The 22,941-nt window shown below is 43.5% G+C and overlaps 3 protein-coding genes across 7 annotated transcripts in view; 2 read left to right on the top strand and 1 right to left on the bottom strand.

Annotated features, from left to right (window-relative positions):
- LOC110503322 (multiple epidermal growth factor-like domains protein 6) overlaps positions 1-8,613 on the bottom strand; it is an 89,904-nt gene extending 81,291 nt beyond the window's left edge. For all 3 annotated transcript variants that reach the window (XM_036961613.1, XM_036961615.1, XM_036961614.1), the window contains exons 1-4: positions 8,271-8,613; positions 6,601-6,735; positions 6,124-6,233; positions 5,846-5,950 (exon numbers count right to left, since the gene is read on the bottom strand). In XM_036961613.1, coding sequence (XP_036817508.1) covers positions 5,846-5,950; positions 6,124-6,233; positions 6,601-6,735; positions 8,271-8,353 — 433 coding nt within the window. In that variant the 5' untranslated portion in view covers positions 8,354-8,613. The remainder of the gene's footprint in view (positions 1-5,845; positions 5,951-6,123; positions 6,234-6,600; positions 6,736-8,270) is intronic.
- A 5,211-nt stretch (positions 8,614-13,824) lies between these two features.
- On the top strand, positions 13,825-19,225 carry LOC110503750 (mitochondrial fission factor homolog B). 3 transcript variants are annotated; one of them, XM_021582254.2, is made up of 8 exons: positions 13,825-14,009; positions 14,669-14,883; positions 15,078-15,250; positions 15,579-15,670; positions 16,436-16,600; positions 17,356-17,412; positions 18,144-18,234; positions 18,350-19,225. In XM_021582254.2, the coding sequence occupies exons 1-8, from the start codon at positions 13,987-13,989 to the stop codon at positions 18,479-18,481; spliced, it is 948 nt and encodes a 315-aa protein (XP_021437929.1). In that variant the 5' UTR covers positions 13,825-13,986; the 3' UTR covers positions 18,482-19,225. The 3 variants fall into 3 exon arrangements, with proteins under 3 accessions (XP_021437929.1, XP_036817653.1, XP_036817654.1); XM_036961758.1 differs by lacking the exon at positions 16,436-16,600 and having other exon boundaries at positions 13,826-14,009; XM_036961759.1 differs by lacking the exons at positions 16,436-16,600; positions 17,356-17,412 and having other exon boundaries at positions 13,827-14,009.
- A 488-nt stretch (positions 19,226-19,713) lies between these two features.
- LOC110503749 (39S ribosomal protein L44, mitochondrial) lies at positions 19,714-22,474 on the top strand. The gene is made up of 4 exons (XM_021582253.2): positions 19,714-19,926; positions 20,919-21,387; positions 21,510-21,688; positions 21,905-22,474. The coding sequence occupies exons 1-4, from the start codon at positions 19,751-19,753 to the stop codon at positions 22,077-22,079; spliced, it is 999 nt and encodes a 332-aa protein (XP_021437928.2). The 5' UTR covers positions 19,714-19,750; the 3' UTR covers positions 22,080-22,474.
- Positions 22,475-22,941: the final 467 nt, after the last annotated feature.

Genomic DNA, 22,941 nt, shown 5'->3' with positions numbered 1-22,941 from the left:
CCACAGAACTGCCGCTCACTGAATGTGTTTTGTTTATCGCACCATTCTCTATAAACTCTAGAGACCGTAGTGCGTAAAAATCCCAGGAGGGCAGCTGTTTTTGAGATGTTGGAACTACCATGTCTGGCACCAACAATCATACCACGGTCAAAGTTGCTTAGATTACGCATCTTGCCCGTTTTAATGTTTGGTTGAACAACAACTAAAGCTCTCTACTCTATAAACTCTATATATTGAGTTGCAGGCTGCCACATGACTCACTGTTCAAAGGAGCAGGCTATTTGCGTTAACATGCAGGTGTACCTAATAAAGTGGCCGGTGCATGTATGTATGCAGGCCCTTGTAATTGCTTTTCCAATATTGCCAACTCGTTACTGATGATTGATTTCACATTGTGGTACGAGTATATAGTGAAATCAGTGGTGTCCACTTACAACAACCTAGCGATAACATGGAGCTGGCAGGTGATCCAGGTCACAATCAAGCAGTGGGAGGAGGAAGACGTGGTGGTCAAAGGAATGGCAGGAGACAAGCACCTCTTCTGAGAGGTGGTCGTGGGCCTCGTTTGAGAGGTGTGGGGGAACATTCTAGAGGACAAGGTCACGGACCAAGACAGCGGCAGCAACAGCAAAGCGTGTCCAATGAAATACGAGAAATAGTTGTAGACCAGGTCGTAAATCATGGCACGACAATGACTGAGGCAGCTACAATGATTCAACCAAACCTCAGAAGATCAACCGTGGCCTTAATCATCAGAACTTTCTGCAATGAGAACCGGTAAGTCTTCAGCATGCACTAAACATTTGGCTACTCTCAACTGTCACATGACTGTACACTGCATGCCAATGTGTCCCACAGAGTAGGTGATGTGACTAAATGTGTTCTTACTATAAGTTTCCCTGCAGAATTGAGACTAGGCCAAATAGGGGAGACAGAGGCAGAATTCTGACTGACCAACAAAAGTGGGCTGTGGTCAATTTGGTTCGGGCCAGAAATGATATTTGCCTTACAGAAATTCAGCAGCACATCTTGGACATTGACGACATGTTCAACAATGTGAAAGCCATCAGTTTGCTGACTATTGCCCACATGCTGAAAAGGCACCAGGTGTCTCTAAAACAGCTATACCGTGTGCATTTTGAAAGAAAGGCAGACAGAGTGAAGCAACTGAGGACTGAGTATGTTCAGGTATGTTCAGTTTCAAGATGCCTGTTTCAAGATGCCAAAAATTCTACATCATTGCAATCAGTCATTCTCTTTCCAAAATGTATTTTTAGAGGGTGATGGAGCTGGATGCTGACGAAAACCATCACAAATTCCTCTTTTTGGATGAGACGGGCTTCAACCTGGCCAAAACAAGGAGGAGAGATCAGAATTTAATTGGCCAGCGGGCAACTATCCAAGTACCTGGATAACGCGGGGCCAACATCACCATGTGTGCGGCTATATCGGAAGATGGTGTGGTGAGATGCCGACCTTGTATTGGATCATATAATGCAGCTCTCCTTGTAAACTTCCTTGGTGAGCTAAATCAGGTCTGTAGAGCTGATGGTGTGAACTATGTAATTGTGTGGGATAATGTCAGGTTCCACGATGTTCAAATGGCGCAAGCATGGTTTCAGGCCCATCCTCAATTTACCACTCTGTACTTACCCCCATACTCTCCTTTCCTTAAACTGTTTGAGGAATTTGTCTCCACATGAAGGTGGAAGGTATATGATAGACGCCCTCACGATCAAGCCACCCTTCTCCAGGCCATGGATGATGCATGCTCTGACATCACAACAGACCGGTGTCAGGCCTGGATTCGCCCGAAGATTCTTCCCAAGATGTTTGGCTAATGAAAACATCCATTGTGGATGTGGATGAGAACCTGTGGCCAAATCCACAAGACAGGGTTGATGGAAATATAGAAGAACAGTAATCAACCCTTTGTTTTGTGATTTACAGTAAGCCGGGTGAGGAACACTGCAATTTATGTTTTACTGAAGTTTTTTTCTTTTCTGTAGCTAATTATTTTTGCTTTGATTCAAAGAAACCTATGTTGTGATTTTATTGTATTTCATCAATACATGTCAGATTTTGTTCAATGATTCCACTGTCTGTAGTATTCTCTCTACTAGTCATTTTACAGTGATGTATTTATGTGTAGTACCATAATGAAACATGTATCACATATTTTGTACAACAATATTTTGTCATGCCCTGACCGTAGAGATCTTTTTATTCTCTGTTTGGTTGGTCAGGGTGTGACTCGGGTGGGAAACTCTATGCTCTATGTTTTGGCCGGGTATGGTTCTCAATCAGGGACAGCTGTCTATCGTTGTCTCTGATTGGGAATCATACTTAGGCAGCCTTTCTCCTTTGATATTTGTGGGTAGTTGTCTTTGTTATAGTGGCCTGTATAGCCCTAGTAAACGTCACGGTCGGGTTTTTTTGTTTCTTGATTTGTTGGCGACATTATAATGAAGTCAAATGTACGCTCACCACGCTGCACCTTGGTCCAGTCATTTTCAAGACGATTTTCGTGACATATTTAATGATTGTACGAACAACTACACAGTGACACTATCGGTATCTTGTGTGTGGGTGATATAAACTAATGTTCCTATGGTTTTTAATGATAAATTAGTTATTTGAACCAATGATTCTGCAAGTGCAAGGTTTCTTTAAAGATATGAATGCAAGTGATGACAGTTGAGTTCTGTCGAGTTTTGAAAAATGACCAAGGTTTGGAAATTAGTGCCAAAGTGAATGTTAAAAAATATCAAAACTTTTATGAAAATATGTCAATTCTTATTTGAATAGGTTGGTAACCCACTATAAAAGTGATAACATCCTTTCCAGCCAGAAGGATTAAAGGGATAACGTTCTCTACATCCAGAAGGATTAAAGTGATAACATCCTCTCCATCCAGAAGGATTAAAGGGATAACGTTCTCTCCATCCAGAAGGATTAAAGTGATAATGTCCTCTCCAGCCAGAAGGATTAAAGTGATAATGTTCTCTCCAGCCAGAAGGATTAAAGGGATAACGTTCTCTCCAGCCAGAAGGATTAAAGTGATAACGTCCTCTCCATCCAGAAGGATTAAAGGGATAACGTTCTCTCCATCCAGAAGGATTAAAGTGATAACGTTCTCTCCAGTCAGAAGGATTAAAGTGATAATGTCCTCTCCAGCCAGAAGGATTAAAGTGATAATGTTCTCTCCAGCCAGGATTAAAGTGATAATGTTCTCTCCATCCAGAAGGATTAAAGTGATAATGTTCTCTCCATCCAGAAGGATTAAAGTGATAACGTCCTCTCCAGCCAGAAGGATTAAAGTGATAATGTTCTCTCCAGCCAGAAGGATTAAAGGAGGGCAGCAGCTCAGGCCAGTTCTCACTGAGAGGGACACTGTTTCTCTGTGTGGAGTCAAATGCATAAAAAGGTCAAGGATTAAGTTTAGAAGTTGTGTAATTAGTGTAATTTTTTCGATTTCGTCTTCTTGGGCTTAACAACACCCGTGCCAATATATCCTCCAAACACCGGCTTCTCTGGCATGATCACTTAAGAATATTCCTGAATATAGAATTACACTAATTACACAACTTCTAAATCTAATCCTTTTTCATGCATTTGACTCCACACAGAGAAACAGTGTCCCTCTCAGTGAGAACTGGCTGAACATGGCTGCTTGGCCTGAGCTGCTGCTCTTTTTTAATCCTTCTGGCTGGAAAAGAGGATAAATCTACTCTGAGGTGGAGCAAGAAAAGATGTTAAGGGAGAGAGGAGGAATAAGAGGTCAAAGCTCAGCGCCAGCTGTGCCACCAGAGACCCTGGGTTCGCGCCCAGTCTCTGTCGTAACCGGCCGCGACCAGGAGGTCCGTAGGGCGATGCACAATTGGCCTAGCGTCGTCCGGGTTAGGGAGGGCTTGGCCGGTAGGGATATCCTTGTCTCATCGCGCACAAGTGACTCCTGTGGCGGGCCGGGCGCAGTGCACGCTAACCAAGGTTGCCAGCTACACAGTGTTTCCTCCGACACATTGGTTCAGCTGGCTTCCGGGTTGGATGAGCGCTGTGTTAAGAAGCAGTGCGGTTTGGTTGCGTTGTGTATCGGAGGACGCATGACTTTCAACCTTCGTCTCTCACGAGCCCGCACGGGAGTTGTAGCGATGAGACAAGATAGTAGCTACTAACAATTGGATACCACAAAATTGGGTAGAAAAAGGGGGTAAAATTCAACAACAACAAAAAAAGAGGTCAAAGCTGCTGTGTTCACAGAGGGAACCGAATCACAGGATGCTAAAAACCTTGACGGGAAAGAGTCAGGCTTATCTGTGTCCCCCTTCCCTGTCACCTGATTATTGTGTGTGTCCCTATGTTGTTCAACCTTCCCTGAAAACCCAAGCAGCTCTTTCCAAACAAACGAGTGGGACAGCCACCAGAAACAAACACTGATGTGTCCCTGTGAAATGTCACAGCCGGAGGAAGAGCAACAAAGAGAGCCCTTGGCAGGACCTTCCTCCTGCTGTGTGTGTGTGTGTGTGTGTGTGTGTGTGTGTGTGTGTGTGTGTGTGTGTGTGTGTGTGTGTGTGTGCGTGTGTGTTGTGCCTGAATGTGTGCTGCCCTGAGTGCGTGTGTGTTGTGCCTGAATGTGTGTTGCCCTGAGTGCGTGTGTGTGTGCACGCAAGAGCATGGGAAGGGGTTGTAACTAATTGTTCTCTGTTCTCTCTTGGCGGGAGTCTTCCTTAGAACATCAACTAACAAGCGTTGTCCTCTCGCTTTTGGCCGGATGACAGAGTGTTAGGGGTCAGAGGGTCAGGGAGAAAGGAGAGCAGACCAAGAGATGTTCATGAGAATGTTAAAGACAGGAAGAATAATTCTGGATCATGTTACTTGTAACAGATCATGTTCCAGTCCACATTCCACTAGTATGCTTTCACCTAAGGTAAATATTCTTTGGGCCTGGACAATAGAACTGTACTTGCTTCATAGTTGGAAAACAAGTTGCCAAGGGGGTTCAATAGTGATTGCTTGCTGATTAGCTTGAATAAACATGAACTATGAAGGATTGAATGTTGACGGAATACCAGTCATTGGCCCATATTCACAAAGTGTTTCAGAGTTGGAGCTGGTCTAGGATCAGGTTCCCACCTGTCCATATAATCTTATTCATTATGATCTAAAAGGTCAAAGATCCTATTTCAGCACTCCTACTCTATGGGAAGATTTTATGTGGATACGGGCCCTGGTGTCCAGACAGGCAGTGTCTGTTCCATCTGTGAGAACCTCAAACTGCACACGCCCTCATTATCAATCAATCAAATGTATTTATAAAGCCCTTCCTACATCAGCTGACATCACAAAGTGTCAAAGGACCCCTTTTCTCCCAGAGTGCACTTCTGCCACCTCTAATTACCCAGCAACCCCCATCGAGCGGCCTTTGCCGATCGCAGCCACAGGAAAGGAACATTTATGTTGTTCAAAATGAAAGCACAAGGTCTGCACTGTGTCCATTAGAACATTAACAGTATGCTCTCCTTTAAGGATATACATGTAGGTCAGTCTCTAGAATACAACGCAAAGGGGTGGCTAGTGGGTACAGGGTGGATGCTGAAGGTTAAAAAACATTGACCTTTACAATATTGTTGAAGTGTTTAGTCGAAAAAGGGCATCTGTGTTTCTCTCTGGCCTCTCATTCCCTCTTTCTCACTCGCTCTCTCTCATTACCCCTCTCTCTCTCTCTCTCTCTCCCTCCCTCTCTCTGTCTCTCACTCTCTTTACAATTCTCTCCGCCCCCCCCTTAAACCATGGCAAGGTGTCCACAACATGTTCTCTTCCTCTGACTCCGTGATGACTCACTCACCATACTGGCAGCGTGTTCCTTGGAAGCCTACAGGACACTGACAGATCTGGTCACCTCCCTCATCACACCTGCCCCCATTGAAGCAGGTATTAGCAGCACACACCCCTGTAGAGCACAAAGCACATCAGTCATTTCAGTAGCACCTGCAAATGCTCAGACACATCATGGGCATGACAACACATGATCAATTCATTTCATATGTATCGATAGCGCTACATTATTCCATAGATACATGTGTTAATATGAAAATAATATCCAGTGTTTGTCTTTGAACTCACGGTGCAAACAACCCCTCTCCTTGCCCCTCTGTGTCCACCCAGGGCAGCACCTGGTCACTCTGTGCACATCCATACTGTACACCTGCCTGTAGGCTGTGTAGTAGCCTGTTCTGCAGAAAGGAAATGGCATACAGGTGAAGGATCTTCATTTGATCACCCTGCTGGAGGAGAACTTTCCTGCAATGCAGGAAATGTTAAACTTGTAGTGTATTTGAGGTTTGAAAAGGCTTCTGAAGTTTGTAATTTCCACTTTGAAATGTCAGACTTGATTTTCCCTCAAACCCTAAAAAAATGTCCATTATTTATAATCCACAAAACAATTCAAATTTCCTGTGGCTGCAGGACTATTTTCCTGCTGTATGAAACTGGCTCAAATTAAGATCCTACATCTGTATGAGCCCAGTTATGATAGGAGAGACTCAGCACAACTATCCAACAACAACAACAACAGGGTGGTGGAGAAGATGTGCCACTCACCTCCTTTCGTAGCCAACACACCAGCGGTGGCCGGTGCAGCCTTGCTTCCAGACCTTGACCATCCGAGTGAAGGCCTGGACACAAGGCTGGCGTGCACCCAGCATGGACAACTCCTGCTCCACACACACATTAGGCCTGCAGAGACACAGAGAGGATGGTTCAGTCTGTAACACTTTACATGAAGTTGTAAACACTATAATTACTCTGGGTACAAGGGCTACATTGGTATATACCATGTTGTTGTCATCAAACAGAGTAAAAATGGAGATGAGCGGTTTAGATGTCCTTCAAGTGATTAGTGAGACACAGGACAGGAGAGGGTCAGGGTTGAGGCTCATGAGAGAGAGTTGCTACTCTTCCCCTTCTGACACACCAGAGTTGCTGACCCTCATCACGAACCACCCAGCAGCTCCAGACCCTCCAGCGTCTTGACAGGTGACCAGCGTGTTCCCCCCAGATGAGGTGTGTGTGTGTGTGTGTCACCAGGGAGCACGCCGACACAGGGGAAACACTGACACAATCCAAGAGGAAGCAGATGCACACATTCCAACAGACACAGTAACATACATTACCTAGATGTGCTATCTTATGTATATTCACAGCACCCGATAAACCTGGGAAATGAGCAATTGGATTGAGTTCAGCAATGACAATTGGCCATTGTTAGGAGTATCTCATTGTTTAGCTCAAGGCACACTATACAGCTTGTGCATTACCTGCTGTGGCTCCATAATGTAAAGTAAAAATCATTCTATCTGCATCTGTAGTCTGGGTTTTGGTCTGTTCTCCTTTAGAATTCCCTAGACTCATGTTCTCAAATACTCTGCTAGACTTGGACAGTGTTCCACATACCCAATAAACAACCAATGAAACCCTCCAGGCAATACCAGTTTACAATCTCATAAGAGAAAACATGTCAGAATGTGTGTGTGCTTGTATTTGTGTGTGTGCGTGCATTACTTGGTGCATGTCTGTCTGTCCGCCAACGAAAATGCTAAGGGAATCAGCAGCTGAACAACTGAATATCTACATACCGTAATAAATATATCAAAATGTTTTCGGAACAGGGATTTATAACACACTTTTGTCCAAAGGCGTATTTCTGCATCTGCACACACCATCTGGGTTCAATAGACAGCAGGCTAGGTTAATTAGCTGAGAGAAGTATAAGGCTCCTGCATGAAAAAAACACTCCTGCATGCGCGTCCTGCACACGCTCATTCTTTTCGGGAAGTCTCTTGAGAAATGCACATTCCTTTTCATCCTCAGTATAATAGTGGTCATGTTTGCAGGGTAAAGTATAATATGGTACATTTTACGTGAGGTGCACAAAGAGCGACGCCTAGAGGACAAATGCATCCAGTTGACTGTTGTGCAGTCAAAAAAGACAGAGTAAATTATACAGATTTCACGTTTGTATCCAACAGTAGAAAAGTGACAACAAAGCCTAATAACAATGATTAGAGGTTGTGGGCGATCCCTTTAACCAAAAGTAGGCCAGCCTATTGAAACATGCTGCAATAACACATTTCCATTGAAGAGCCGCAAATACCATTTTACAGTACCACTATTTACAGACTCAAATGTTCATGTGTCACATGAAGGCTATAGTGTGCTCATGTATTAGATGATTCAACATAAAATATTCGTGCAACTCTAAAGTCACTCACATGTCAGGTTGTAACTCCAGAGATGATGCGAGGCGCGTGGTGTCCAGTGCTATCATACACCAAATTAAAATGTCCAAGAACATTATTAATTCACACAGAGAAGACCACAAAGTAAATAATGATGTGGTGATAGGTAGTCCTATAGTCGCATCAAATAATTATGTGCATCCTGTCTCCGACTGAAAACGCTCCGAAACAAGACTACAATGCTTCGTCTCCAGCCACAAGATTGTACCGTATCTATAGAGCGCTTGAGAGAAGGTATTGTTGTCCCTCAGTTTGCATCCCCCTTTACCGTATGGGCTCCATTCACAAGAGTGCCGGAGTACCACCCAGGACCACTAGAGGGTCCCTATCATTACTAATGAGATCCATCTCTAGCTCTCCGCTACCTAGAGCTTTTCAACTGTGTATTTTAATCTATGAAAAGTGTGGCCTTTTGACTGGTTTGATTACTCATCTATTCGCGGCCTTTTTTTACGAGATCAAAAAAGTGTACCAACCCTAAGACTTTTGACACCTTCCTGCTATATTGTTTTTTCTCTGGAACCGGTAGGCCTATTTTATGGTGGTTTGTTGGAGTTTATTGACGTTTATATTAGATCTCGTTGAGTTAGAAACAGCGACCTCCAGTGTTGTTGTCGTGAATTTATTAATAGCTGTGTATTACAGGAGACGGCCCTTCTACGCAAATTTGCAGTTTTCTCATATGTTAATTCAAATGTAGGCTCACGGTACTGAGTGCAGAGTGGGACATTAATGGCTGTGTGTGTGTGTTTCTCTCTACATCCTGCTCTTTCCCTTCTCTCCACTTCTTTCTCTCTGTTTTTCTCCCTCTTTCTCTCTTTCATCTTCTCCTTCAAACACTTCCACTCCACTTTCACTTTCTGCATCTCCTCTGCCTTCTCTTCGACATCTACTTTTATTTTGTAGAGGAAGAATAAGATTAACATCTCATTCTCTGTCTTTTTTCATCATCTCTCCTGTTCCTGTAATATTCTACCTTCTCTTATTCACATCCACTTTCAACCTTTCCAACGTCTTATTCTTCCTTTCTAATTTCTCTTTCTCCTTTTCCAACTTTCCAACTTTCAACAATATTTCAGGTTTCTTGCTCTTCTTCTCAAGTTTCTCTTTCTGCCTATCCAGCCCCTTGTCTTTCAGCTCTACCTACTCCCACTTCTTCTCCATCCTCCGATTCTCCTTCTCCGCCACCTGTCTCTGCCTTGCCACCTTCTCCTTCCTCTATACCCCCTCCTTCCTCTTCTTCATTTCCTCCTTTGCGTTCTCCATTCCCTACCTCCTCCAACACATTCCCCTTTATTTCCTCCTTCCTTCTTATGGATCTTCTCCAGCAGTTTGTAGAGCGTTTTCACAGTGTCTTCTATAATCTCTGCATCCACACTCTCTTTAACTCTCTGGATTTCCCTCTCAATCTCTGCACGTGTTTTTGCTCCAACCTTCCAAAAATTGTGATACAACTGCTGAATAAGTAGGCTTAATAATTTATATCAGTTAATAATACACCAGGCAACATTTTAGGAAAATCGATGCATTCTTATGATCAAACAATAAAAAAAGTAGCTCAAATATGTTTTGACCTATGGTTAATAGGTACCTACCATGTGAGACAACATTTATTTTTACTTCAATAATGTACTTTTTACTCCATACATTTCCCCAGACACCAAACACATTTTGAATGCTTAGCAGGACAGGAAAATACTCAAATTCATGCACATGACAACATCCACAGTCATCCATACTGACTCTCATCTGGCAGACTCTCTAAACACACATGCTTCGTTTGTAAATTATGTCTGAATGTTCGAGTGTGCCCCTGGCTATCCGTCAAACAACCTCAACTCATCACTGTCAAACGCTCCCTGAAACACTTCAGCGAGCAGGCCTTTTTAATCGACCTGGCCGGGATATTCTGGAAGGATATTGATCTCCTCCCGTCAGTAGAGGATGCCTGGTTATTTTTTTAAAATGCCTTCCTCACCATCTTAAATAAGCATGCCCCATTCAAGACATTTAGAACCAGGGACAGATATAGCCCTTGGTTTTCTCCAGACCTAACTGCCCTTAACCAACACAAAAACATCCTTTGGCGTTCTGCATTAGCATCGAACAGCCCACGTGATATGCAACTTTTCAGGGAAGCTAGAAACCAATATACACAGGCAGTTAGAAAAGTCAAGGCTAGCTTTTTCAAGCAGAAATTTGCTTCCTGCAACACAAACTCAAAAAAGTTCTGGGACACTGTAAAGTCCATGGAGAATAAGAACACCTCCACCCAGCTGCCCACTGCACTGAGGATAGGAAACACTGTCACCACCGATAAATCCACTATAATTTAGATTTTTTATTTTTTTTGTCTGAGATTCCCAAAGATTGGAAAGCAGCTGCGGTCATCCCCCTCTTCAAAGGGGGGGACACTCTTGACCCAAACTGCTACAGATCTATATCAATCCTGCCCTGCCTTTCTAAGGTCTTCGAAAGCCAAGTCAATAAACAGATTACCGACCATTTCGAATCCCACCATATCTTCTCCGCTATGCAATCTGGTTTCAGAGCTGGTCATGGGTGCACCTCAGCCACGCTCAAGGTCCTAAATTATATCTTAACCGGCATCAATAAGAAACAATACTGTGTAGCCGTATTCATTGACCTGGCCAAGGCTTTCGACTCTGTCAATCACCACATCTTCATCGGCAGAATCGATAGCCTTGGTTTCTCAAATGATTGCCTGGCCTGGTTCACCAACCACTTCTCTGACAGAGTTCAGTGTGTCAAAAAGGAGGGCCTGTTGTCCAGGCCTCTGACAGTCTATATGGGGGTGCCACAGGGTTCAATTCTTGGACCGACTCTCTTCTCTGTATACATCAATGATGTCGGTCTTGCTGCTGGTGAGACTCTGATCCACCTCTACGCATACGACACCATTCTGTATACTTCTGGCCCTTCTTTGGACACTGTGTTAGCAACCCTCCAGATGAGCTTCAATGCCATACAACTCTCCTTCCGTGGCCTCCAATTTCTCTTAAATACAAGTAAAACTAAATGCATGCTCTTCAACCGATCGCTGCCTGCACCTGCCCGCCCGTCCAACATCACTACTCTGGATGGTTCAGACTTAGAATATGTGGACAACTATAAATTCCTAGGTGTCTGGTTAGACTGTAAACTCTCCTTGCAGACTCACATCAAACATCTCCAATCCAAAGTTAAATCTAGAATTGGCTTCCTATTTCGCAACAAAGCATCCTTCACTCATGCTGCCAAACAATACCCTTGTAAAACTGACCATCTTACCGATCCTCGACTTCGGCGATGTCATTTACAAAATAGCCTCCAATACCCTATATAAATAAATTGGATGCAGTCTATCACAGTGTCATCCGTTTTCTCAACAAAGCCACATGTACTACCCACCACTGTGACCTGTATGCTCTCGTTGGCTGGCCCTTGCTTCATACTCGTCGCCAAACCCACTGGCTCCAGGTCATCTACAAGACCCTGCTAGGTAAAGTCCCCCCTTATCTCAGCTCGCTGGTCACCATAGCAGCACCCACCTGTAGCACGCGCTCCAGCAGGTATATCTCTCTGGTCGCCCCCAAAGCCAATTCTTCCTTTGGCCGCCTCTCCTTCCAGTTCTCTGCTGCAAATGATTGGAACGAATTACAAAAATCTCTGAAACTGGAAACACTTATCTCCCTCACTAGCTTTAAGCACCAGCTGTCAGAGCAGCTCACAGATTACTGCACCTGTACATAGCCCATCTATAATTTAGTCCAAACAACTACCTCTCCCCCTACTGTATTTATTTATTTATTTAGCTCCTTTGCACCCCATTATTTCTATCTCTACTTTGCACATTCTTCCACTGCAAATCTACCATTCCAGTGTTTTACTAGCTATATTGTATTTACTTCGCCACCATGGCCTTTTTTTTGCCTTTACCTCCCTTATCTCACCTCATTTGCTCACATTGTATATAGACTTATTTTTCTACTGTATTATTGACTGTATGTTTGTTTTACTCCATGTGTAACGCTGTGTTGTTGTATGTGTCGAACTTCTTTGCTATATCTTGGCCAGGTCGCAATTCTAAATGATAACTTGTTCTCAACTTGCCTACCTGGTTAAATAAAGGTGAAATAAATTCAAATAAATTCAAATTAAAAAAGCAAGAATTTGATGCCGTCTGGTTTGCTTAATATAAGGAATTTGAAATAATTTATACTTTTAATTTTGATACTTTAGTATATTTTAGCAATTACATTTACTTTTGATACTTAAAGTAAAACCATAGACTTTTAGACTTTTACTCAAGTAGTATTTTACGGGGTCATGTGGACTCCCTTCAAATTAGTGGATTTGGCTATTTCAGCCACACCCGTTGCTGACAGGTGCATAAAATCGAACAGCCATGCAATCTCCATAGACAAACATTAGCAGTAGAATGGCCTGTACTGAAGAGCTCAGTGACTTTTAACTGTAAGTGCTGTTATTGTGAAGTGGAAACGTCTAGGAGCAACAACAGCTCAGTCTGCAAAGTGGTAGGCCACATAAGCTCACAGAACAGGACCACCGAGTGCTGAAGCGCAAAGCACGTACAAATCGTCTTTCCTCTGGAAGCAACGTCAGCACAAGAACTGTTCGTCGGGCGCGTCATGAAATGGGTTTCCATGGCTGAGCAGCTGCACACAAGCCTACGATCACAATGCTCAATACCAAGCGTCTGCTGGAGTGGTGTAAAGCTCGTTGCCATTGGACTCTGAAACAGTGGAAACAGGTTCTCTGAGTGATGAATCACGCTTCGCTATCTGGCAGTCCGACTGACGATCTGGGTTTGGCAAATGCCAGGAGAACGCTACCTGCCCCAATGCATAGTGCCAACTGTAAAGTTAGGTGGAGGAGGAATAATGGTTTGGGGCTGTTTTTCATGGTTCGGGCTAGGCCCATTAGTCCCAAAGAAGGGAAATCTTAATGCTACAGCATAAAATGACATTGTAGACGGTTCTGGGCTTCCAGCTTTGTGACAACAGTTTGGGGAAAGCCCTTTCCTGTTTCAGCACGACAGTGCCCCATGCACAAAGCGAGGTCCATACAGATCGGTATGGAAGAGATTGACTGGCCTGCACAGAGACCTGACCTCAACCCCATGGAAGACCTTTGAGATGAATGGGAACTCCGACTGCAAGCCAGGCCTAATAGCCCAACATCAGTGCCCAACCTCAATAATGCTCTCGTGGCTGAGTGGAAGCAAGTCCCTGCATTCCAACATCTAGTGGAAAGCCTTCCCAGAAGAGTGGAGGCTGTTATAGCTGCAAAGGGGGGACCAACTCCATATTAATGCCCATTATTTTGAAATGAGATGTTCGATGAGCATGTGTCCACATACTTTTGGCCATGTAGTGTATCTTTACTTTTACCCAAATATGACAATTGGGTACTTTTTCCAACACTGCAGAAATCATTACAACAGATATTATAACAGGTATTTTATTGTACCAAGAACAATCATTTTCATGTGACGTAAAACAACTTCCGGTTTCGGTCCCCATCCATTACATTCATTCAGGGCGGCAGTGTACATTGTTGTCCCTTTCAGCTTCCTGGAATCAACATATAAGGATGCTACATCATTTGTAATGCACTCTTGAATCTTCAGCTGGACCATATCCATTTTTGCACGTATATTTAATTGATGGGAGAAGAACAAACCAAAGGGTAAGGCCAGCTAGGTAGCTACCACTACCAGCTAGAAATTGAGCTAGCGTGCTAGATAACTGCCTGTCATACCGACATTTCAAAGTATCTGGTCAGGCCGCAGTCAGTAGTTAGCTTGCTACTCGCTAAATACTATTTGGAATTGCATTTATGGGGCTTTATATGGGTAAACATTACAGACACTAAGCGCACCAACATATCTAGATAGCTAATTTAGCTAGCTAGCCAGCTTGATACCTAGACAGCTATTTTTTGCTGATATTCCAGCCATCCAAGGTCTATTTTGGTTTCATTGGTGAAAATACTAGCTATTAGTAAGTTGTCCTCATTTGGAGAGTGGAGATACATTCAGGCCATTGATTCAGATGCTCCTTTTATCTTTATCACATGATAGCATCGCGAACATTCGTTATATTTTAATCCAACGACGAAGACCATCACCATCAAGGTTTCCTGGGGTATAGTTAGTTAAAAATAAGCCTATATGTGGCTACATGGATAAGCATTTTATTTTAGCGCCTCTTCTCTTAATACATAAACTGAAACTTGCTTGTCGTTGTATTATTGTTGTGAAGGGGAATCCCAAACTATGTTGTGTAACCAGTTAGTTGGGTTTGCTGATATTGAAAGTAAATGACGCTTTTAAAAATATTTTTCAGCCAAATGAACGGAGCAGCATTCCCCTCTCCCACTGCAGAGATGGCGGAGATGAACCGCATCCACTACGAGCTGGAGTACACAGAGGGCATCAGCCAGCGCATGAGGATTCCAGAGATGCTCAAAATTGGCCCCTACGGTCATGACAACCCCGAGGCAGGCTCACATGACCTGCACAACGTCATGATGCAGGTCCCAGAGAGGATCGTAATGTCAGGTAGCCACATTGGTCCTCTACAGGGTCTCTGTAGTGTTGATACTCGTGGACCATGTTCATTAGGCTCAAAATCGATGATGTTCTTCCAGACACGAGTTTCATTTTCCATTGCAAACTGTTTTAGGTTTCAAGTCTTAATAAACATAACCCTGTATTGGCCCTTATGTGACACCCCTCCTGACTGCTCTTCTCAGGAGACAGTGAGGACTCTCAGTTCCCCAGGCCCAGAGACCTGGACTTGATCCAGTCCACCCCGCTAGAGAGCCTGTCCCTGAAGACCCCTCCTCGGGTCCTCACCCTCAACGAGCGGCCACTGGACTTCATGGAAATGGAGCGCAGTGCAGCCCCAGCCCAGCCCAGTGAGGAGGTACTGGAGGCTGGAAAGTCTAGAGATGAACAGAAAGTACTGATGGGTTGATGTGATGGACCAGGGCAGGCATGTGTGAACAAGCGGTATCAAACCCTGGTCACCCAAGCAACTCAAGACTGTGCTAGCTCTTTGAGCTAAAGCTTAGACATTAGTTATTTGAGCTTACACAAATGTTCAGATCTCTGGCATGGCCATTTGTCTTGTGATCTTAGTTCACAGAACCACATCCTCTACACTGAATGTGGAATTTATTTGAATGTGAAGGCAAAGTCAGTATTTTACAGGAAGAGGATTTTAGTATTTAACTGTTCTCCCCTTCTCATAGGTGCGTTTGCAAGGGCGGTTGCGGCGGGAACGTTCAGCCAGCGAGAACACCACTGTCCGTCACAATGGCCAGATTGCCAGAAACGATTCAACGTAAGTAGCCTATCAACTGTGGTCCACACCCCAGTAGTGCCATGCACAATCCACCACCACCACCACACCCCTCTCCTTTTCTGGAAGCCTGTCCTTTTCCTCCCATCTCTCCAGTGGTTTTCCCCTGTCTGCTGACCTGTTTGTCCATCTCTCACTCTCTGTTTGTTGTGATAAAGACTTGGCTGTAGTTGGGTGTCTGTATCTCAACGGTGTTGTTGCTCACTCTGTAGCCTGTTTGGTTGGAACCTGTCTTTGGGTCTGCACCCAGTGCTGTTGCAATGCTGTGTCACTGAAGGTAGTGTAGTTTCCTCCTGTCCTGAGCATGGTACTAAAACTTGCTCTTAATTCTCTTCACTATTAACATATTAATATATTATACTGTACCAGGGAGAGGCACCTTACAGTAAACTTGGCATAGAGCCATTTAATTTGTTCAAAGCTTATTTCACTATATGAAGTCCTTGGGGATCCTCTTTTGTTCAGAGCAGCTTTGTGGGGGATGATTCATTGGGACCTTTAATTAGGACCTTTCCATGCTTTTGTTTCTGCATCTCCCTTCCTGGTAGAGGGTTAGGTATAGTTCAATGGTGCACTAGTATGATCTGTTTGGCATCACCCCATCAGTACCATCTGTCACTCTTTGGTGGCTGTTATCTCTGCTCAGTGAGTAAAGTGCAGATGGTCTTTCTCCCCTCCCTCTTATTCACTCTCTCGCTCTCTCTGCTCTGTTTTCTCTGGCTTGGCCACTCGTGTTGGTGGGGGCAGTGTGACCCCGTTCCCCCCAGCCCCTCTTCGCGTCTTCCCCCCTCTCGCCATGGCCGAGGACGAACAGAACCTGTACAGCGCTAGCGGCGTTCTCTCTTTCATCCAGTCCACCACGCGCCGGGCCTACCAGCAGGTCTTGGAGGTTCTGGACGAGAACCACCGCAGGTGATCTCATGACCCCTCTTAAGGTCATCTCTAGGCTGACCTCTCCCACTCTGCTCACTGTGCAGAGATTAACCCCAAAATTCAACACAGTACAATTGTATTAATTCTCTCTTGAGGCAATGAAGTCCCTGCTGTTGTCTCTTTCGTGTGGACAGGGTCATCAAATCTCGGCTATTTGGACAATTTAAAAAATCTACGATAATTGAATTTGGATATTTGCTCGATGAACAAAATGATTTTTTATTGACCATATTTTGATCATTTATTTTGGGGCAATGGGTAGGAAACACCTGGTCATTTCTAACATTCAGTAACACTATTAATATGTCATGATGTATATTTATCATTGAAATCAAGATTGACTTTGCTTGATGTGCTGTTATCGAGCTGTGTCTTTTATCGAGCTGTGATAGGGGAGTAGTGTGATGATCTCAGTCATATTTTCATTGAAAACAGTCCGTTTTAAATTAGTCCTCTTCTTGCTCTATCCATGTGTTGTAAAGCCATTATCAAGCATTGTCAACAGCCAACCTATATAGTGACATCTATTGTCTACTCTGAGGAGAAGTTAGTGTTTTGGAGATGAATATATTGGCAGTCTTACAGAGGTCAGTTTTATAATGCATGATGGAAGTCTTAAGACCTGAGTGAGTGTGAGAGACTTTGGGATTGTAAGTGTGAGACTGTACTTTGGTGTGCTGCTCCATTTCTTTCTATTGCTTCCTCTCTCCCTTCCTTGTTTCTGCCCTCTTCAGCAAGCCGTCACTGCGAGGGGGGTCTGCCTCGACCTCTAACCCCCTGCATGAATCCAGGTAACTCCACCTGGCACGTAGACTTCACTCCTCTCTTTCTTCCTTTTTCCTCCTTTCCTTTCATAATATAGGCCCCTCATACTCAACTCTGGACCCTTTTTTATTTGTTATTTTTAACAATTATTTAACGGCAAGTCAGTTAAGAACAAATTCTTATTTACAATGACGGTCTAAGAACAGTGGGTTAACTGCCTTATTCAGAGGCAGAACAACAGATTTTTACCTTGTTATCTCGGGGATTCGATCTTGCAACCTTTCGGTTACTGGCCCAATGCTCTAACCACTAGGCAACCTCTTCAGCAAGCCAGTTCCACTACGTTTTTTTCATTGTGCCCCCTAATCAGGAACTTATTTAGACCTGGAACATCAGGTGTGTACAAATAATGATCAGGTAGAACAGAACCAGCAGGCTCCGGACCTTGTAGGGTCAGCGTTGAATACCCCTGATATAGGCTGTAGTTATTGTCAGAGGATGAGTGTCATTGCTGTCAATGTTTCCAATATTAGTTGAAAAGATAGTTGGGCAATGAGTAATGCCGGTCTATTGAACTATTGTCAATGTATTGTGAATTTATTTATAATAGAAATACATTGACAATAGTTCAATCATTGATCATTAAGCTGAGAACTTCAATGTCATATTATGATCAATGATCAGAAATATCATCTTGCCTGATCCATGATAGAAATGGTTAACCAGGATGTGTTTGGTCTATTTCTCTTCACCCAAGGCTTAACCTGGCCACTCTAGACACTACTCTGGATGTTTCCATGGCTCCTGATGACATGGCTGTCGTAGATGCAGCAACGCTTCGACGTCAGGTCTGCTCCTAATACGTCTTGACTGTACTTCTACGGAAGGTATATCATTCAGCAGTTTTTGTTTTGGCTATATTGGTTGGTGGTGTTGATGTGATTGTCATTGGTGTGCCTGTAGATCATCAAGCTGAACCGGAGGCTCCAGCTCATAGAAGAGGAGAACAAGGAGAGGGCCAAACGTGAGATGATCATGTACTCCGTCACCGTAGCCTTCTGGCTTATCAACAGCTGGGTTTGGTTCCGCCGCTAGAATCCTTTTCTCGGAACCACTGACAGAGAGTGGAGAACATAGAAGAGGAGGGGAGAGGCTATGTTTCAAATGGTAGACAAATGTACTCTCTGCATTTAGCCACAGTGCTGGACAGCCTTGCTCTTGGGCAATGGGATGTTTGATTTCATTTTATTGTATACATGTACTTGTAATTATTTTTTACAATGCTATATTTTTTTTGTTGCTTAAGAATCAAAGAATGACTCGGCTGTAAATATTTCTTCATGTTACTCAGTTGTTATCATTGCTCCTGAGGTATTTCCAACAGATAAGAGGTCTAAAGAAAATTATAACATAAGACGCATCGAAATGGGTTAAATATTTATTGGGAATTGGAATGATGTGAAAAGATAAAAAAATAAATATATATTGTGAAGCACTGCTGTTATATTGTAAGATAATACATAATGTAAAATTGACTAATGGTTTTAATTGATGTATAGTACTGCAAGGAAATATAAAGTCACACTGTTGCTATTACACTATTCATTATGTTATTATTATTTATTGATTATGTATGGCCCATATCCACCAAGCCATAAGCATGATATGCTTTTTCTCATATTTTATCTTCAGTTACTACCTTTTTTGTTTTACCAAGTACTTTCTGGCTGAAGCACAATGTTATCAAATTGGTTGTAGTTTTCAGTTGTAATGTACCAGCATATTATGCTGAGAGTCATGCAATTTTATTGGAATAAATGACAAAATAGCTAATTTGGATGTTTGAGTTTAGTTATATTAGTTGTTACCAGTATTAATTAGCAGTGTTGGGGAAGCTACTCTGAAAATATAGTTGACCAATTACTTCACACTAAAAGAAGATAAACTACACTAAAGTTACCCGTAAGAAAAATATAGCTTTTCTAAAGTGACTTAGAAAAAGTAGTTTACTACGTCCAAACCACTTCATGAACGATTCTCACATCTAAATCTGAAATGTCAGACTAAAAATTGCATGAACAGATCACCCAGTGGTCAGATGTAAACAGAATGTGTAAATTAGCCTATTAAATACAGTGATTTAGCCTATTAAACACCAAGCTACTGCTAAATCTAATGAAATTACTAGTTGAACTAAATGTAGGTCATTACTCCCTGCCTAACATTGTTAATTAGTATTAAGTATATTGTTATTACTATGTTATTACAACGTAAAATGGAACCGTTTATAATCTGGAACTAATTTGGCGCTTTATGGTTGCTTTCCGGAAGGTTTTCATAGTCCCACACCATCAGAAAACTGTCATGGCGTCTGGATACATTGTAAGTCGTGGTGTGCTAACATTTGGAATTCACTATCAACATGTTTGTAGAAATGTACTCCTTACACATACCCGAGAGAAGAAGCGATGGATGAAAGCATATACTCTTTTGATGGAAAGAAAGTTGAAGATAGAAGGGCCTCCACCACCTAAGCCACGGTATGTAAAATGCTAGCTTAGTAAGGTAACGTTTTCTTGGTATCATAGGGGTCAAGGCCATTGGTGTTCATGGTTAGCTTGATAAGAAAGTTGGCATAAATAGGATGCAGAATTCAACCATTTTGTGTAAAATCCAGTGCACCTGTTCGTTATCTAATGCAATACGTCCCCGCAGGAGGCCTAATGGTAGGCCGTCATTGTAAATAACAATTTGTTCTTGAGTTCTTAATTTTTATTTAACTAGGTCAGTCAGTTATCTTAATAGGATCAATTTGACAATCGATTGGACATGGGCTATAGAATCTGGAGCAATTGACAATAAATACGGAAATTAGCTGGCTAGCCAATATAGAACAGACTACACTACATGAACAAAAGTATATGGACACTTGTTATTCCAAAATCATGGCCATTAATGACTTGCCTAGTTAAATAAAGTAAAAAATAAACAAAAGTGCGGCGTGATTCATCACTCCAGGGAACACGTTTCCACTGCTCCAGAGTCCAATGGCGGCGAACTTTACACCACTCCAACCAACGCTTTGCATTGTGCATGGTGAACTTAGGCTTGTGTGCGGCTGCTCGGCCATGGAAACACATTTCATGAAGCTCCAGGCAAACCGTTCTTGTGCTGACGTTGCTTCCAGAGGCAGTTTGGAACTCAGTAGTGAGTGTTGAAACTGAGGACAGATGATTTTTACGCGCTTCAGCACTCGCCGGTCCCGTTCTGTGAGCTGTGTGGCCTACCACTTTGCGGCTGAGCTGTTGTTGCTCCTAGTCATTGCCACTTCACAATAACAGCACTTACATTTGACCGAGGCGTTGAAAGTCTCTGAGCTCTTTATTTAGTAAGGCCATTTTACTGCCAATGTTTGTCTGTGGAGATTGTATGGCTGTGTGCTCAAGTTTATACACCTGTCAGTATCTTAGCTACATACTGATTGCATGTACCGTGATCTTCGTTATGAATTTCCCTATGTTCTGTCTCCTAGTGCTCAAAAACCTAACTGGGACTACCATGCAGAAGTCCAGGCATTCAGCAGCCGCCTTAAAGAATGTTTCTCCCCGGAGCTCCTGAAGACAGCCTTTGTGAACCCCTGTTACATTCAGTCAGAGCAAGAGAGGAGGCAGGCACTCGGTGTGGACTCTGAAATGGCCGCTCTAGTCCTGGGGGACAACATTCAGCTGCACAGACAGGGCTTGGAGTTCACCAAGAGCTTCTTGTCTGACTGGTGCAGGGCTAGCTTCCCTAGACTGCCCAGCATGGGAGTGGTCGCCATTGTCGCGCACCTGACCAGTCATCCAGTCGTGTGCCTTGTGGCGCGGAACCTTGCCATCGAGGACCTAACTATGAGCGCTCAATTCCCGGTCCCTGATGAAGTATTGCACAGTACGTTCCTCGCTGTGATCGGAGCACTCCAGGCGAGCAGTGGAGCTGAGAGAGCAGGCCTTTTCCTTCGGGTAAGAAGATTCTTACAACTTTCAACACCCACCTCAACATGATTAATCATCTCAAATTTACATTAGTTTGTTTGTGTAGCTGAAGATGATCACACCTCCCATGCCCTCTTCTCTCCTTTCAGGATTTCCTGGTCACTCAGCTGGTAGGGAAAGACCTGTTTGAGATGTGGTCGGTGGTAAACCCAATGGGGCTGCTGGTGGAGGAGTTGTCCAAGAGGAACATGGCCCTCCCAGAGCCTCGCCTCACCAGGTCGGCCGGCGCCGGCACTGTGCTCCCACTCTACTTTGTAGGGCTGTACAGGTATGCCTCGCTGGTCACTCCCATCAGTACACCCCCTGATAAAGTCAGGAGATTTTCCTCACCAGGAATACGCTGTGTCCCAGGACTGAAAGTGTTTTTTTCTGGTCAGGACAAACTCTTTACATTACTTATGGAGTATGTGTGAGGTATGTGGTAGTGTTCTGCCGGTACTTATTTGTTTGTTGATCATGTTACTGAGTGAGTATGTGTCCTCAGTGATAAGAAGCTCCTTGCCGAGGCTCCAGGGGAGACCGTTCTGGCTGCGGAGGAGGAGGCGGCACGCGTGGCCCTGAGGAAACTCTATGGCTACACTGAGAACCGGAGACCCTGTGACTTCTCTGCAGTGGAGCAGCCTCAGGCTCCTGGCCTCCAATCCTTCAGCAGCAGCTAAAGGACGTCACCCCAAGCACTACAATGTCTTCCATCAGTTGATGACAGCTCTTGACACAACAGAGGGTCAAAGTCAAGCGGTTCCCTTAGCCTATCAGGACCAACCTCTGACAGACTCATACCTACAGACACAGGAATTACCCTCCAAACTATGTGGTCTCATCAGCCTTGCAATTAGAGGACTGTCCTTGGGCAAAATATAGTTTTTTTGTGTAATAGATTATTGATCTAAAAGCTAAATGTTTCATGTCCATAATAAATCTGTATCCCTGAGCACATCTCTTCAAAGAAAGTGTATCATACCATCTTTGGTTTCTCCTTGTCTGCTTATTATTAGGTGTTATTTATTGATGTATGACATTAGTCTGCTCTATAAAAAACATGGTTTATCAATGTGTAAAGTGTCTGGATTGATTTCACAAGAGCAGAATCCAAGACACTAAGTTGGCAAGTCATTTTTGGCTAGTCAGGATCACCTGCTGTGATTGGTTGCCAGGACAATGTCTCTGACATCCATAGTGGGAGATGTGGCTCCCTCCTTTATCCTCCACAAATTCCACGGCAACCAATCGGCAGAACTTGGGGTGGGAACTCCGCTTGAGTGTCTGGCCTGGTTTATTAAATCTGTATTTTACTTAAAAAAGTGACGCCAGTATAGACACCTGTTTTAGCACTTTGCAAATGCACTTTTGTGCATTTATTTGCACAGTATGGGAACAACTGGATAATTGCTATAGAACTGAACTGGGTAATTTGTCTTTTACATCAAATTACTTTTACAGAGAGTATTTGGATTCTGTAATTCATCTTTGTTTCAAATTAAGTATTTTATCTGTAGTGATTGCAGGCAAAACTTAGCATGG

Source organism: Oncorhynchus mykiss, chromosome 24 (assembly GCF_013265735.2).
Source record: "Oncorhynchus mykiss isolate Arlee chromosome 24, USDA_OmykA_1.1, whole genome shotgun sequence".
Taxonomy (NCBI): domain Eukaryota; kingdom Metazoa; phylum Chordata; class Actinopteri; order Salmoniformes; family Salmonidae; genus Oncorhynchus; species Oncorhynchus mykiss.
Note: the sequence above shows the minus strand (reverse complement) of the source record. Positions and strands in the feature narration are given on the sequence as shown.

What these genes read in the sequence shown, in the direction of transcription:
- LOC110503750 (XM_021582254.2), top strand. Translation starts at nt 13,987, where the DNA reads ATGGGAGAAGAACAAACCAAAGG. An exon ending in GGAGAAGAACAAACCAAAGG is followed by an intron (nt 14,010 to 14,668) that starts GTAAGGCCAGCT and finishes AATATTTTTCAG; the next exon opens with CCAAATGAACGGAGCAGCAT. An exon ending in AACCCCCTGCATGAATCCAG is followed by an intron (nt 17,413 to 18,143) that starts GTAACTCCACCT and finishes TCTTCACCCAAG; the next exon opens with GCTTAACCTGGCCACTCTAG.
- LOC110503749 (XM_021582253.2), top strand. Translation starts at nt 19,751, where the DNA reads ATGGCGTCTGGATACATTGTAAGTCGTGGTGTGCTAACATTTGGAATT. An exon ending in GAGCAGGCCTTTTCCTTCGG is followed by an intron (nt 21,388 to 21,509) that starts GTAAGAAGATTC and finishes CTCTCCTTTCAG; the next exon opens with GATTTCCTGGTCACTCAGCT. An exon ending in TACTTTGTAGGGCTGTACAG is followed by an intron (nt 21,689 to 21,904) that starts GTATGCCTCGCT and finishes ATGTGTCCTCAG; the next exon opens with TGATAAGAAGCTCCTTGCCG.